Here is a 17,975-nt window from a genome sequence, read left to right as displayed (position 1 = left end):
AGAAGCTGTAATTTATCTTCTCATTCAACTGTTTTTCTGAAAGCTAAATAGCTATTAATGAGTTTTCAAATCATCTTGCCCAAGTTTTTACCTAATCAGTAAGCGCTGCAGTCAATTGAGTAAGAACTCTCAATCTGCGTCTCTCTTCAGCCAGTCATCAACACCACAAAGGGAAAAATAGGAATCAATCACAACACAAGCTCAGTATAACCTTACTGCTGTCTCACACAGACATACCTGCAAACATACAAATGTAATTAATACAATGTCAGTATAAATTTAAGGATCAAAAATATATTTTCCTATGTAACGGTACAAGGAATGTATCTCAGGTACCTTCAACATGATTGAAGACAGATAAATAGAACTGGAGGGGAAAAAAAAGACACATTTTCCCTGTGAAATGATATGCTAAAACATGCTACTTTTTAAGTGATTTTGCTCCATGGCTTCCTTTCCTCCTGCTCTCCCATCTGACTGTGCACACTTCTTTCTGCTGCAGCCACAGGGCTACAGTGCTGGAAGCCAGCACCCATCAAACACTTCTGCTTCTAGTGCTGCTCTCCTTCAGCTCTTTTTTGGACTCTCAATCAAATACACTCTTCTGAAATATGGAAGCAAACAAATAAGTTGGTGCAAAGGTTAGTGGTTAATACATCAAAAAAGAAGTCTGACCAGCAGAGCAGATTTGAATGCTGCAGGAAGGAACACTGCATTTCTCCTCAGGAATCCCATCTTTGATTCTGTTGTGTAGTATCTTGTGATGCATCCATAATCAAAGTGGATTAGTGCTTTTTTTGAGTTCACAACAAAACATATAGACATAATGGATATAAATACACATTATCAACATCACAGGAATTTCTGCCGTATTTCTAAACAAAGAACTATTTACCGTCAAATTAGTTTTTATATAAACATACAGCCTATGTACGTTAGTTATCAGAGTTAACATCTACTTGATGAGGACAAAAGAAAAAACAAAAAACTCTCTTATTTAATTTAATTAATTACCAACAACTGGCTAAGGCACAACATTAGAGCTAAACCAATATAGTATTTTATGCACAACACCTATTTTAATGTTCTGCTTGGACACATAAGAGAAAGTGAAAGTAAGTTACTTTGAAGACTTTGACAGGGTTGTGGTAGGATTTCCTAATGCTTTTTGGGTGATGAAAGATAGCTGAGGATAAAAAATCCACAGTATGGAAGACATTTTCAGCAATCAATGTTTATCTTTGTTTTTTTGTTCAGTTCCTTAACAGGAGTAGTATTTTCCTTTAGTCACAACCCCACTTTAAGAAATGAGTAAGCAATGATGACTAAGAAGCTTTGGCTAGAAATGGCTGATTTTGTTTCATTTTCTAAAATTCAGAAGAGATTAATGACCTAAAACCATCATGTTATTTCTTTGGATTTATCTTCACTTTAGCTTTCATCTACTACTGGGTAAGGGGTCATCTTTGTCATGCATATTCAGCTTTCAGAGTTCTCTATGGTGTTTGGGGAATTTGAGCAATGACATATCTGTACTAAAAAAAACACTAAATGTATAGATAGAGAAAAAACAATTTCTTTGTTAACACATTAGAAATTGGAGAGAACTGAATTCAGTTCCCAGCTGTTTCAATGGCTCCCCACACACTTCAATCTCTACTTCCCATATAAAGCTTCTCCAATTAGGTAAGCTTCAATCTTATTCTTTGACTCTGAATCCTAGATTTTAGATCTGACACTGATGCATGACTCACATCAGTCTGATTAGCTATTGTGTATGAAATTCAGGTCAAAATGAAGACACCGAAGTACGGGCATCTGAACTTGTGCCAAAAGCAAAAAACTCAAGACCCAAAAATAAAAAGACTGACTCAGCTCATTCCAAAGTGCTCATCTAATGCTTGGTCCCTCTAACACCACTGACTGCATCAGCACTGACCTCAACTAAGGACAATGGAGAACTCAATTTTTTAGCCATCACAGCCTTGCACTGTGTCCTTTCCTCGGATTCCCTCACAGCCATGCCCATGCTGATGCTGTGACAGGAAGCCACATATCATATCAAGCCTGCAAACACAAAACAACTTTGCTCTGTGTTCCCACAGAAAGCTTAACCAACTTGAACAACCTCTCCAAGGGAACTTACAACACGCTAATCCTCACTGACAGATAGGACTCTGCCACAGAAATACTGCCTCTGGTACCTTGGTACTGTAGAACATAGGAAAATCTCTTTTATCACAGCTGAATGAATGAAGATGCTACAACACATTAGCTTGGACTGAGCAGATACAGAAGGATCAAGATTTTTATTTAGCAAGTGTCAATTGTTATCAGACAAGGTAACCTGAAGGTTTGTCTTCTACTTGGAAGAGGAACAGAATAATCTTTTCCAGAAAAAAATGAACATAAGCACAGTTCAGATTCAATGCACTGCAATGTCTTAATTTTCTGGAGGACTCTTGCAGTCCTTTTCAAAAACTAATACAGATTTTCTTGTATGTTCTGCAACAGCACATCAGTGATGGTATTTCCATGGAGCTCTAACACACTATTAGTTGTCTAATCTGGAATATGAGCCTAAGTATACACAACTGTTTAAGACCCAAATTTTACATGAAGGGTCTCTTGAAAATGCTCCTGCACTGCAATGAAAATTCAGTGCCAATCAGCAGAATTTTATCCTTCCCACTACAATGATCTTAAAAATGCTAGAATTTCTGATGCAACACAGCAAGTTTATATTATTTGTATTAGATATTACCAGACATTGTGAAGTAGTTTTACATCACAGTAAGAACAGAAATAGGGAACACTTTTTCACTGAACTATCATTGCATCAGGTATGATGATTTACATAAACATCCCACAGATTACCCAGAAGAACTTGGCTAGTTTTGCAATGGTTTGCCACACATCCCTGTGGTAACATAGCTTTAGCACAAGATTACATGGCATATAGCCATGAATCCAAAACCCCAACGGTGCATTTAGTATGCACTGAACTAATTGGTAGAAAAAAATGCTGTCATATCATTTTTGCACTGGCACAAATGCTGTGCCACACTACTACATCTCATTTACTGTTTGTCACTGTTTATAAAGAGGTGGCTGCTTCCTTTTATAAAATAACTAACAGCAATAGAACAAGGCACATATTTATAGAGTAACCTGGTGTTAGTAGCACCGCCTCTAAAAGCAAGCAAATTTTTTTGGATGGTGTCTTTATTCCTTTACAGAACTCTTTGCTTTGTCAATATGCAGGACAAAAAGTCTGTCAGGAAATTCTGCATTCATTATCAGCTCATTCTCCTTACATGACAGTACTGTAAATATTTTTCTTCATTATCACCTGACAGTAAATAACTTTGAAGGTGCAATTTAATTAACAGGAATGACAATATGTCACAACTTTTGCCTATTTTAAAGAAAATGAATAATAGAGAAACCCATGCACCAGGAAACAAATGACCAGAGGTAGTGAACTAAGGTCTACCAGGCAGGGTTCAAGATCACTTAGGCTGGATGATAGTGGATATATTTGTAGTACAGTTCATCTGTTTTCTTATCTGGTAAAGCGTTCCATAATAAATCATAATTTATTGCATCTTTTGCAACCGTGTAAAAGGCCACACCTAAGATTTTTGCTTCAGTAATAAATTCCACCCAACTATGTACAGGAATTCACTTGGCAATCAGCACATAGCTAAAATATTTTGGTATTTTTCAATGCTAGCACCAACAATTCCTATGGTTTACACAACACCACATTTACTTTCTACTAAATTGACTATGTTTAAAAACTAACAGGAGATTTCAAAGTAATTCTCCAGTGACAACCACTCATGAGCAAAAAACCCTAAAGCTGACTGGCCAACATCTCCTGTTCTCAATTCATAACTGTTTCTCATCACTCTTTTTGCTTGCCTTTTTCCCTTGTGGGAGTACCTATCTCTGAAAAGGGACAGATCAACCCCAGCAGTATTTCTTGACGTACACAACTGCTTATGAGGCTGGTCATGTGTTTCTGTAAAAAGTACAGCAGAAACAAAACTTCAGAATAGTCCTAAGTCTCCCACATTACTATAAACTATAAACAGCATCCAATTGGAAAACTTCAAGCAAATATTTATGAAGATTAATGGTTACCACTAGGGTGTTTGAGATATTGCCAAGAGATTTGGTTTTTTTTACTTATTAGCAATTAATCAAAAATAGGTAGAAAATAACCAAATTATTATACCTTGAAGTTCAGCATTGTAAGACTCACCATGTGTATGCAGGATCACATGTTAAAATTGCATATAATTATGCAGTAAGTGAAGGGCTTTCTAGGGTAAGTGGTGTCATACCTTTCTCCTTTCTAAATTTACTGTTCAGGGTGAAAGAGAATTGTTCTATTATATAAGCAGAAAGCTTCCAAAATAATTGCTGCTTTGCTATTAAGTTCACTATATTGACCTACTCTGAATATACCACAAGAGACACTTGAGATAGGTCTGTTTATTTTCCTCATATGAAATTCTTTGTAACACAATGAGTAAAACCACTGCCTTTAAAATACTTCAAGTGCTATAGTTCTCTGCTATAAAATTCTGTGTCTGTTTGCAGTCACATAAAAATGTAAAATTCCAAGCAAGGGAAATAAAGAGAATTGCTTACCCCTGTGTTTATGCTACTGACCAAAAAATCCATACCAATGACAGTTAAAAAATATTTAGGAACATTGCATTTAAGTGTCAACATTTTCCGATCAAGCATCTATGATAATACTGCTGCAAGCCTGACTTCAATTTGAAATGCTAAATATGCATTAGAGCAAAGGCTTTTTTCTTGTCATTATTTATTAGCTTCTGTTTAATGCTATTTCTTACTCATATTAGCAAAGCAACTGAACTTGGCTGCATTACAAATAAATATCACCACAAACCACTTCATTAAAAATCTGCATGTATACTATTATACTTGGAGTAACCAATTAATATGGATGAATGGCTAGAACAAACACTTATCTCTCTAACATTGTCTTCAGACACAACTGTCTGAAAACAACACCTTCAAAACTAAAAGTTTCTGTACTCACTGTCTTTCAGCCTGGAAAACTCAAAGCAAGTCCTCTTTCAGGTTTTTAACTTAATGACTCAAGTTTTGAAGGGGAATGAAGTCTAACACCCATACATTAAAAAACATATTTTAAACGTATTTTAAAAATCTCCATGACTCTCAAGCTCATAAAGTTCTTCTAAGGATTTACATTCAACTTTGTGTAATATTAGAAGCTGTGTGTCAGCAGTGAATTCATGTATGCTTATCACCTATAGATTTTTGACAGATACTGGAAAAGTTCTTTTATTATTCCTATTTCTATCCAATAGTAATTGTCCTATTCTTTGATCACTTGCAGCTCTTTTAAACTGCTTTCTGTCCTAGGTTTTCAACAGGCTTCAATCAAAGTACATTCTGGTCTCCTTCCTCCCTGTCTCTCAAACCCTTCCACAGGGCCTTGAATTCCCTTCTGGATTTCCAGTTCAATACTCCCAAGTCACTACAGCATCTGCTGGTAGGTGGGCAGAGCATCCTAGGCTTTGAACAGCTTTTGCCAGACAACATGCTCTCCTGCTCAGCATGTGCAGATTGCAGCAAACAACTACTAAAGCTGGGATTTCTCCCTCTTTCCCTTAGCAGATGACCTAACAGAGTATTTGTCCTCTAAATGACAATCCTCTCTAGAAACTGGAAAACCTAACCTTTCAAAAGAAAAAAAAAAAAAAAAAAAATCTTGGAAAAACTGTAAAACCCGATTTTTTGAGGAAAAAAGAATTTATCATTAAAAATATAACTGTATCATGGAAATAGCAGAAGAAGATACAAAGATGAAAGAAGCTTAAGGAATGGGACAGAAATAATGAAGCCAGAAAACCTGCAGAAAAGGACAACAACCTATGCACTTTTTATTTGTGTGCTGTTCCTATCTTCTCCTCAGAACATACTTTTAAAAGTACTTCTTGAAAAGACACTTGTGATTTTGATTTGTTCTTAACTAAGTTATATAAAAATCAAAGGAGATTTAAAACAAAAAACGTAGAACTGAACTCTGAGCTCTATTATTCTCATTCAACTCACTGCCATCACTGCCTCCTCTAAGAAAAAAGGTCACAGAATTACTTGCTGGTGAAGTGGATAGAAAATAACAGGAATGGTATGAACGCTATTATAATACACTCATTCTATTTTCTGTGGCATGTTAGCAATTGAGGAACTACATACTGATCAGTCATGTACATTATGCAGAGATGTCATCAGGAAGTCACCACATTTCTAAATCATCAGCCTCACTTCACTTGTGTAAGGGTAGCAGTGTCTGTGAGAATCCATATGGGCAACATTTAAAAATTGGCTTCCTCTGATTTATGTAACATAAAGGATCCTAACCCAGTGATTTGCAAATGACATCTCTAAGGGGACCAGCAAGATTCTTTTCCTTCACAAACACAATGATAAGAAAACAACTCACGTTCAACTTGATCAAACATTACTGAGAACAAGAAATCTCTTGGTGTCATGTAATGTTCTCCTTCATATTCCAACGATGCAAAATGCATGAAGCGGTGCTTTCGAAGAGACAGTCTTTCATCCACATCTGCATGAATGAAATCTTCCTTCTGAAAAAGAAAAAAAGCCCATTGCATTTGTAGACTAAAGATGTAATTAGAAAAAACCCTATACCCAATCTTGATCAGCCTCAGTATTTTGTGGGTAGTAACAACAAAAAGGTACCAGCAATTAAAGCTTTTATAGCATAGTCTTAAAGAATGACATGCTTATATGATAGTAAAAGTATTTTTTGGCTTCACTGAGAGCATGCTTTAACAGAATCGAACCAAATTAAAGGCCGGATGTCACCAAAGGCTGATCCTGCTTCCCACTCTCCTGCTCTCAGCCATGTTGTCCTGCACCTCCTTGTTTGCCAGCTCTGCTGTTTGGGCTCTTGCTGAGCCAAATTCAGCTTGCTAAACTCAACAGAAACCTAAACCCACCAAACAGTAAAAAGTATTTTGCCAGGTTAGTGGCTGACTCAGCAAAGGCTGAAATGTGCTGGGTATCCATGCAAATGAGCCATTCCTGAAGTTAATTTTTGGACTGTGAAGCAACTCCTAAGATAGGAGAATAATGATGTTCTAATTTAAATACGGGCCTGTCTTTCAGAGCAGTCAAAAAATGGGAAAAGCAATGAAAACATCAACAAAAGAGTCAGAGATCAATACCACCAAACCCAAAGATTCAACTAGTCAAGCAAACAAAAAAATCTCCAACTTTTCACTCTCTCCTCACTAACATTGAGAGACTCAGGATCAAAACCATATGGGTTGACAATACTCTGATGAGTAGCACCAGCACTTACTGGCAGCAAAAGAGGACACTGACCCAGTGAAACAGAGATATTTGCACTTTAGGATTTCAGAGATGGTAAGTGACAACAGGAAAACAAGAAACTGTAAGATTCAGAACACACATTGCCTGTATTTGAACATTAATCATGTAAAAATTACCATCACATATTATATAATAGATTATTGTATTTCGAAACAGAAGGCTTCAACTTGCCATTTAATCTCATGCCTTGCAGCTCTGCGTTAGCATTAAGGACTTGTTAAAGTATTTCACTGAATGACAGACTACAAGCACCTGCTACAGTCCATCTTAATTTTCCTGCATGTTCTGGAAAATACTGCTTAAAAACAAATCAAATGTAGCAACAAATGTATTTATTATTTTTAAAACTTTAGGGGACAAGTGACTCCATAATTGCTTAGTTAACAAGACTCAACAAATGCTGCAAATCTCAAATGAATATTTCATGGTTGCTGGGTATTAACATGCTGCATTCTTATTAAAATCACATCCTTCTCAGAGTAACGAAAACAATTTTTCCCCAATGGCAAAATTAAAAAAAAAGTGCAAAATGGTTTCACAGTTGTCCTTCAACCAAAATTATGTAATGAAAAGCAATCTTTCTACATAAATACAAAATTAAAAAAGTTTAGACAAGAAGTAAAAAGCAAATTCTACATGTTCAAACCAGCTGGATTTTAAAGCTTCTTAAGTCTTGCAGTATTTATCTGAATTCTGTCTAAAGCTAAATTTGTTACTGATAACAGAACACTGAATTTCAGCAGTCCACAATTTTAACTGAAATACACAGGTACCAGTTTTGGTCACCATCATATAAGAAAGGTATTAAACTGTTAAGAGAGTGTCCAAAGGAGGGCAACAAAGATGGAGAAGGGCCTTGTGGAAAAATTGTATGTTGGAGTGGCTGAGGTCTTTTGGTGTGCTCAAGCTGGAGAGGAGCAGACTGAGGAGAGAGCTCATGGCAGTCTGCAGCTTCCTTGTGAGGGGAAGAGGAGGGGCAGGCACTGATCTCTGCTCTGTGGTGAGCAGTGCCAGGACCTGAGGGAATGGCCTGAAGTTGTGTCAGGGGAGGTTCAGGTTGGACATTAGGAGAAGGTTCTTCACCCAGAGGGTGGTTGGGCACTGGAACAGGCTCCCAGGGAAGTGGTCACAGCACCAGCCTGACAGAGTTCAAGGAACATTTGGACAGTGTGCTCAGGCACATGGTGTGAGTCTTGGGGGGTCCTGTGGAGGGGCAAGAGTTGGACTTGATGATCCTGACAGATCCCTTCAAGCTCTGCATGTTCTGTGATTCTGTGTTCAAATGTTCACATATTAACTCTGAAGGGTGCCTTGTATTTGGAAAGGAACCTATTCCCATCAGAATTACAATAACATGTGATTATGGATGCATCAAACCCCTTTCTTTTTGTGAAACTAGCATCCCTGATGTGCAAAACAGCCTTGGCTAACTTCTTATGAATGTCAGCTTCAAAGCTAGCACAAATGAGGATGAAACAGGATGAAATAAATCAGCTGTGCCATCTCCTATGTTTTTTTCTAAGCTTTAGCAAAATTCCTGACATCCTGTCATTATTAAATAAATTTGTCATCAGCAAAGAACACCCTTCAGGACATGAGCATGAGCTCAGCTAGAGTAGCTACCACCTCATTTAAAAGCTGTATCCCTTCCTCTCATTCACTATTATTTTCTTCACCAATATGGATCTCTCCAAGTCAATAAGCAGGGATGCCAGACCCACCAAAGAGAGCTGGTAAGGGATAGAAATACATGGGAAGAAGTAGGAAGTTCCTGTTTTCTGAAAAGAAAAAAAAAAAATCCAATTTATAAGCATAACTCCCATTTGTTATTGCAAGAGAGAAATGTTTGAATAACTATTCTCATGATTATTCCAAGTCCTGAACCAAAGATTAAATAAAAATTATGCTTTGAAGAAAAGGCTGATTCAATCACTTAAAATTAAGATTGATCTTCTTTTGAAGTACCAATCTAACAAGTGCAGGGGGGAGCAAGCTCCTCTTCACAATTCAGGATCCTTCCCACTTCAATTAAATCCTGACTAATTTCTAAGTAGTTTTTCCTGAGTCATCCAATGAGTCCTGCAGATAAAAAAGATTTGACATTCCTGACATTTTAAAAAGCACTGCCAAAGCTCATTTTGCTCATAAAAATGCATGTATTGGAAAAAAAAGCAGAGTTTTACTCTTTTATTTTACAAAATGAGTTTCAAGCAAAGACAGGTATACTGTAAGAAATAATTATGTATTTAAGGCTGAACCTCAGATATTAAGGTATCTGTAATCTAACACCTCAGCAGTTTCCAATAATGCAAGCTCAAGGCAAGCTGGATGCAAAAATTTAAATTTTTGAGGCACAGTGGGTGAGAAGAATCTATTACTACTACCACAAGATTCTTGTAAGCATAGTTTAAAATAACTCTGGGATTGACGTGGGCTTATTTCTGCCTCGAACAATGCCATATAGGAGAAATACAACCACAAAGAGCTATGTGGCTTTAACAGTAGGGCTTGGGCTCAAATTCCACTCCCAGGATGTTCTTCTGTGTGTGGGTCCAGCTGGGGCTTCAAACACTGGGTGCTTCCAGGTGCTTCACAGCACCCACATAAACCAAGAGAATTCAGAATGAAATTTCAGCTTTTACTTAGAATTTAGTTGCTTTTGTGGTTTTATGTCAAGCCTCCAGTGCCAATTTCAGAATGTGCATGGTAAAGCTCTGACAGCTGACAGTAAATTAGAATTCAATGACATGAAAAGGGTTCCAGGAGCATGCTGTGCAGATGACATGGCAATAGAGCAGAAGCTGACCAGCCACTGGTATCTACAAGCATTACCAAAGACTCTGGTTTCCTTCCCAGATTCCTGGACAGAGAAATGCCTAAGGGCAACAACATTACTTCAAACAATTAATTTTCACGTTGATATAATTAATCTGTTTATCAGTCTCCTAAAGTTGTGATTAAAGAATTCATAGTGTTCATGGTGTTCAATCTTTGGCTTGTGGTTTTGTTGTTGTTGTTTGTGGCTTGTTGTTGTTGTTTTGTTTTGTTTTTTTAATTAAATTAAATAAAAATGAAAGCTTACATAAATAAAACTTTTATAACTCTTACCTGTGTTTTTAGTAACACTGCTGATCACTGTGATGTGATTTTTGGTAACACTAATTTTGTATCTATTAAAAATCTAAGTAATTCTTAAGTATAAACTCAAATATATGCTGTTGATAATTAGAGAGAAATTATTTTAAAATATCATATGCACTTATCTCTCCCTTCAATTTAAAATTATGTCTTCCCCTTTCATTAATTTTAATTTGTGTCCCTTTGCACAGCATTTGGTGTTTTAATGTGCCTGTGCCTTTCAAGCTTTGTATCTTAATCTTTTCTGCTTATAAAATAGAATACACTTTCCAGTTAATTTTTTCCAAGATAAATTTTCTTTCTTCACTCCTTTCCATACAATCTACTTATTTTGTCTCTTTGTATCCTTTCATTGCCTTTGTTTCTTCTATTATCTATGTACCTTCCTTCCTTTTTCCCTTGGAAAAAATAAAATGAATATTTCCTTCCCCCTCCCCATCTGAAAACAAGATCAATATTCTTTTCTTCTTCTAATCTGAAAGCTTGTTACACTCATTTTACCTGCTACAAGAATAACTAAACCAATGTGTGGGATGTAATTAAAACCCAGTTGGTGCCAGCCAGATCTCTGGGAGCCTCACGTTTGGAGCCATTAATTCACAGTAGATCTACAGAAGGATTTAGCAACTCTGTATCAAATTTCTGTACAACCGATAAAAACCTTGCTGTTAACTAGTGTCATTATTGTATCTAAATTTCAACCCAATCCATTTCGCAATGATCAAAATAACAAAAAATGTAACTTGACCTCCAACTCTGCTGCACATGTTAACATACCCGTATGCATGCTGAATGCACAGAGGAATAATGCTCAGAGCTGAATGTTTCAAAGTTTCATATGATGCAATAATTGATAGATGAAAAAGAGTTTTGACAAGAAATCCATTTGACAGAAATATGTGACTTACAGAAAGCTCAAAATCATAATATTTAAGAAAGCTTGTATAACTAAGTGTAAAAGCAGTTGGTACTTTTACAATAAAGAATGTGAGCCAAGTCTTGATCAAATGCACCAGTCACCAAAACCAACATCAAGCTGAAGAAATAAGATCAGAATAATCAGAACCAAAATGTTCTGATGATGAGAATTGATCTGTATTACTTTTTTAAACATTATGTTTTCTGAGCTTGCAAATCAAACTTAGCCTGGACACCAAGTAAGCTGGGGAGGGGAGGGAAGAACAGAACTCATACAGAGAACATATTTCTCTGGAAATCAATTCCAAATATTTGAGTGACTGAAACTGAACAAGCAACAACATTTCTAAAAGCTCTAACAGTCTTGAAATCCGTAAATATGAAAAGGAGCTACTTCTGAGACAGAGAACAGACTGCTAAAGTAAGAACAAGAGAAGAATGAGAATGCAAAAGTCTCGTGTCTGGCTGCTCTTAACAGCTGAATATAAACACTTGAAAATTAGATGAAGCCCCTTCTATGCACTAACAGGTGCCACTCCCCTCCTTTCTTTCAAATAGCTGCTCAGTCAGTTTGGCTGTGCTGGTACTAATTAGTGACGGTTATGTTTGAAGCAGCAGCTGAGGAGTTTATTTGCATCTAAACCCCTGCCATTTCTGGTTTTAATTTTTCTCTCCCTCTCTTTGCATTTCACTGAGTTCAGATTAAATTGTACACACAGAGCAGACCTACTGTTACGAGCACCCATACCAAATGGAGAATTAACTCAAACATGAGGATAATACAGAAAACAGCCTCAGTTTATAAGGGTTTTTAATTTCAGTATTTAATTCTAGAATTTCTACCTTACCAGAGCTCATTTTTAAACATAAGCTTAAAACAAAGTAGGAAACTAACACATTTCCCCTAACAGAATATAAGAAAGGCAGATAAGGTGCCCAAGCTCTAACAAGCCAGGGAACCAGTTAATTAATTTAACAAACCATACATTTTCACCTCTACTTGCAAGTTATCACACCAGCCTACTTATACATTCCCCTACTGAGGCTGACACACCACTCAAACACACTGGTGCAGAAGTACTAAATACATACAGAGTGACAGGGGGACCACATTGATGTCTCAAAGACAACACACCCAGGAGACGTGTCCATACAACTTTCTGGGAGAGCTCATTACATTGTATTTGACATTCAGTAGATTTGGGTAAAAAATGTGTCACATCTACTTCTCACTGATCTTTTTCAGTCAATCACATTAAAGAACAGTTAAAAAGTGAAGACACAAATACATTTATCTTTAAAAGTAAGAGGAGCTAGATAATTTTGAAAGATATGTTGTGTGAATGCATAAACAATACATGGTGCTTAACGGTGTGTTTTTAAAATCACAGAAACATAGAACAGACTGAGTGGGAAGGGACCTTATAATCATCTAGTTCCAATCCCCAGCCATGGGCAGAAACACTTCCCACTAGACCAGGCTGCTCTAAGCCTCATCCAGCCCAGCCATGAACACTTCCAGGGAAGGAGCATCCACAACTTCTCTGCACAACCTGTGCCACTGCTTCATCACCCTCATAGTAAAGAATTTCCTCCTAATATCTAATCTGCCCTCTTTCATCTTAGAACCATCACCCCTTGTCATGTGCCCTTGTAAAAAGTCCCTCTCCAGCTGCTTCATAGGAGAAGTGCTCCAGCGCTTCCATCTTTGTACCCCTCCATTGCAGTCAGTCCAGCAGGTCCAGGTCATTCTTACATTGGAGGGCCCAGAGCTGGATGCAACTCTTCATGTGGGGTCTCACAAGAGAGTGAAGGGGCAGAAATCCTTGACCTGCTGATCAAGATTGTTTTGAAATGCCATAATCTTTATTTTATTTAATCTTTATTTTATCTCCTCCTTCTCAAATCAAATGATGTATGGAGTGTCTCTCCACACACCTCCTCAGAAGGAGCTGGGAAAGCCTCTAAGCCATCTGATTTTGCTTACCCTGAGCTTGCAGATCTTTAGGATTTTCAAGTTGATAGGACTTTACCTCTTAAGTGTACTTTTGCTGTAGAAGGAAACCATATGCCCTTTCAAATAACTGCTCACTTTGACTGGGTAACTCAGATAGAGGCTGTACTTCATCTGTTCTGAACTACATCAAGAGATAATCTGTTTATTACATGAGATTCAGTTTTAACTGCACACCCTTGAGAATGGGACTATATATGCCTGAGTTTGAGAAGTGCCAACGTCACACTGTTTGGCAGTCCAACTCATGCCAGCTGCATGGCGCCATATATTTACCAGATGATTTACAGCTTTAAAAGGTTTCTGCTGTCATAGCACTTGGTCCTGCAACAACTGTACAGAAAGGAAAAAAAGTTAACTGCTTTAATGCAGGTGGTTGAATGCTAGACAACTTTTGTTCTGAACAAGACAAATTCTGGACTCAGTGCTAATATGGAAGAATTTAAAGGAGTAAATATTTAATGCTGAATGTAGTGACCTAAGGAGAAGTACCTGAGGGAAGACATGTTTAAAACCCAGACTGGGAGAAGATGACCAAAAAAGAGGAGGCAACTTTCCAATAGGTAAAATAAGCAGTACAGATTCAAATTAAAAGAGATGAAACTCTGAGGATAAGGGAGCTAGATTTGATGCAGCAGTCAGGTTACATAGTAAAAAGCAGAGTGGTTACATTTTCAAGTTTTTTTTTTTTTTTTTTTTTTTTTTTTTTTGTAATTAAGCAAATGTATTGCATTGCATATTTAAATATATCCATGATAATGTATTAATAAAGAGGACTAGAAACTAGATGGCTACTCTAATCTGTGTAATGGCTGAGCAAGAAGTGGTAAATACAATAGAATGGGAACTAAGATAGTAGGAAGTTTACTTATAATTGGAGAAAAAAAGAACAGAAACATACCAGAATTTGTCTCTCAAGCTTTTAAAAACAACTTCTAAGTGTCTCTGTCAGTGGTTATATATACTTTCAAGAGTTCTGTATACCCCAGGTTTACAGCAATATGCCAAAGCTATTCCCTCAAAGTCGCTACACCAGCAGTGTGATTTTTTACACACAATGTATGCGCTTCAAGGGAAACATGGCAAAAAAACCTGCCTCTCTGTCATCAGAGAACACTGTCACTTGTGTGTTTTTGAAACACATTTCAGAATACCCAACTTGTTTAAGCACTATTCTTAACATGTGTCCACATCCAAAATGTTTTGAACAGTGGCTGATGGCACAGTGCCTCCCACAAGAGTAGATGTAGGAGAGCCTTGGATTGCTGTATCACTCCCTGAAACATGCCGTGTGCCAATATAATCATGCAAATCCCGTTAATTTTTAACCTAGGTACTTCATACTTGCTCTGCCAGGGAATTTTCCTTGTGACATGATGACAGCATTAGAAGAAATACACCCAGTGCTGCAGTTGCCAACCAGGCTACCACAGCATTGATCCAAACTAACCCTGCAGCAGCAGAACCTGTGAATTTAAAACCACTTCTTTAACCAAAGACAAGCTCCCCCCAAGTGAAAATACCCTATGACTTCATCTTCCTGGACCAAGAACTATGTTTCTGTATAGAACAGTAAACAGAACTCAAACCAAATCAAACAGAAGACATACATAAGGCCTTAAAATATTTATATGACACCATCAAAGAATGAAAAAAAAAATTAAATATCCAACTATCATATATGCTAGCTATCATCAGTTTCTTTAAATGAGTGCCTCTATTTAGCCAAGCTGCAAAGACTTTAAAAGAAACTTGTAGCTGTTATGAATTTATCCAAATTTCAGTGTTTCCCTTTTGAAAGGGTCTGACATAAAGAAAATTCAGTTTAAAAATGTGATGATTCTTGGAAGAAAGTTTTGCTGGCTCAGCTGAGACAGGAGCCTTTAGTTTATTCTTCATGCAAAGCATGATCTCCAGGGTTGTGATTTAAGGCTCTTGTTTTAATCCATACATGTATTTAACAGTGTTACAAGTCACTGTACATTATCCCAGTGAACATACCAGTTGCACACACTCTTAGGATAGCTTTCTACAGCAAAGCCACATAAAACTTAGTAAATACTGGTAAAAGAATTACAAGTTTTACAGTTTGTGGTTTGTGGGGTTTTGTAAAATAAAAAACAAGCAAAAAATACCCAACCTTCCAATAAAATGAAAACACAACAAATCAGAAGAGGCCACTGTAACTGCACAAACATTTGTTATAAACATTCTGAAATTTAGAAAAAAAAAATCACTGTTTAAAATAAAGAAGACCCCAAATAGTAGGTAAGACTCAAAACATATTCCTTGAAGAAAAAATATCTAAGAATCCTAGATGTGGCAGATTGCTGGAAAGACAAGAAAACTGTGTTCAGAAAGTGTCAGAATTCCCTTCTGTGATAATGTGAACATTACAGAGATAATCACATTACTCCTTCCCCCAGAAGTCTGAAAACTCTCTGGAAATGTGAGGGGGAAGTTAAGTTTTCTAAGGTTTTCTCAAGCCCTTTTATAACAAATCTTTCAAGATAAAGACACACACAAATTCAAGGGAGAAAAAATAAAAAAACAAAACCAAAACGAAAGAAGGACAGATTTATACGCTCCAGGTTCTTCTGCAAAAAGAACTAAATTGAAAACAAAAGGAATCCCTAACTGAAACTCACAATATACTTTTTACTCTTCAAGAATTCTATCCATCTTTACCCCCATTATTACCTATGTTATACCAAGATATTTTCTCAGTTCTCAGAGAGTCTGGTACTTAAAAAGGTGCTGTAAGTGAAGGGGAGTTAACTGATTAGGTTGCCATAGAAAAGACTACCACCACCAACCCTCCTAAAGCATTCAACAACAGCTGGGAAGTGTGAAATTCTTCACTTTATTTCAGTGAACTAACACTGTTAGATAAAACTTCCAGAGTAGCAAATTAATCAGAGAATAACAACTTGTAAAGAAAAGAAAATAGAATATCTTTAAAGCTTTTCTTTCTGTCATTTTTCCCCTTTTTCCCCCTTTATTTATTAAACATTTAGTCACACAAATGAAAAATGGTTAAGAAGTTAAACTCTTTAGAAGAGTGGTCAGAGCTATGCTCAGAGGATTTAGCAGATCCCAAGAGGTACCAAAACAAATATCCATATGTCCTGTAAGATTAATACAACAATAACAACAAAGTTGTTGCAACCACAAGAAATGTTTATACTGTAATTAAGTTGTAAAATTATATTTATTTCTTCATAAAGATGCTGACTTCCCTTCTAAACAAATGATTTGTTTTCTGTAGGAGTCACTGATCTTGTGACAATGTCATGTGTAAAACCTGAATGTCTTAAAACACACTATATTTTCCAATGGCTAGGCATATTTTTCATTGACTTGCTTATTTTTTTAAACTTTCTACCTATGTAGAATTTTTCTTCTACAGCATTTCCATTTGACACAGAAATTACATATGGAAAGACTGGATGAAGAGAGACAGCTACAACAGTTCAGCTGTGCCTCTTGTTCAGAAAAACAGAAGCCACAGTGAAAGTTTTATCTAAATTCTGGTATTCCCATTTCCTGATGAAATATTTTCATTAACATTAGTTTGTAAAAACTTCACAATAAATCAAAAATATTTGAAAAAAATAATTCAGAAGTTTAGAATTTCCTCCATTCAAAAGAACATATTTACTCTGATCTATGCACACATTATTTAATCAAAGAATTTGTGAAATAGTTGATGTTTTCAATAGGTTGCAAAATGCATCACACGCAAAACTGGCAAGGATAATCTTCAAAATTCCAGCACATTGCTGTGTAGATCAGAATGTTTAAAATCAATCTTTGACAGCCCCTAATAGAAAATCCGCAGAGAATTGAACAGGTGAGATACAGTTAAGGGCACCAGCAAAAGGTAACAGAAGTTTGAATTCATTAAATCAATTAAATTTACACACATACACTACTAGATTTACATCAGAGAAATTCAAAAGGTCACTTTTCCATTTAGAATTTTCATTTAGAGTTATCTTAAAAGTTGAATTCTGTATCAAACTCTGTGAATAGAGTAACACTGACAGATATTTATTTTAATCGGAGCTATTAGAGAGTGTAAAACCAGTGTATTCCTGATAACAGCAGAGTTGTATTGACCCTTCATTTTTTACCAGTGTTTAAAAATTCCATTCTCTAATTTTGTACTTCTATAATGAAAGTTCAAGTATGTTTTCTCAATCCTCCCTTCAAAGTCCATCACTGCTACACCCTCTGTGAGACTGCAAGATCACAACCACAAACAAAATTTCATCTCTGCAGCATGTGAATCTAGGAAAATCCCGTACCTAGTAGGTCATCCACTTCTCTGCTACATTCCTCTGCACCAGAGATAAAGTTGTTTTCAGCCATCCTGGCTGCACCTTAAACAGCTTTTGCAGAGGTTGTAGTACCATTTAAACAGGTCATCAAGCATGTGCTGATTTTCTTTTTCAAGACCTCCATAGTT

General features: G+C 36.5%; 1 protein-coding gene across 1 annotated transcript in view; it reads right to left on the bottom strand.

Annotated features, from left to right (window-relative positions):
• Positions 1-17,975, bottom strand: part of MICU2 (mitochondrial calcium uptake 2) — a 134,133-nt gene that overhangs the window by 56,192 nt on the left and 59,966 nt on the right. Inside the window, exon 2 of the mRNA XM_021539938.4 lies at positions 6,515-6,662. Within this exon, the coding sequence (XP_021395613.3) occupies positions 6,515-6,662 (148 nt within the window). The remainder of the gene's footprint in view (positions 1-6,514; positions 6,663-17,975) is intronic.

This window comes from Lonchura striata, chromosome 1 (assembly GCF_050655825.1).
Source record: "Lonchura striata isolate lonStrDom1 chromosome 1, ASM5065582v1, whole genome shotgun sequence".
NCBI lineage: Eukaryota > Metazoa > Chordata > Aves > Passeriformes > Estrildidae > Lonchura > Lonchura striata.
Note: the sequence above shows the minus strand (reverse complement) of the source record. Positions and strands in the feature narration are given on the sequence as shown.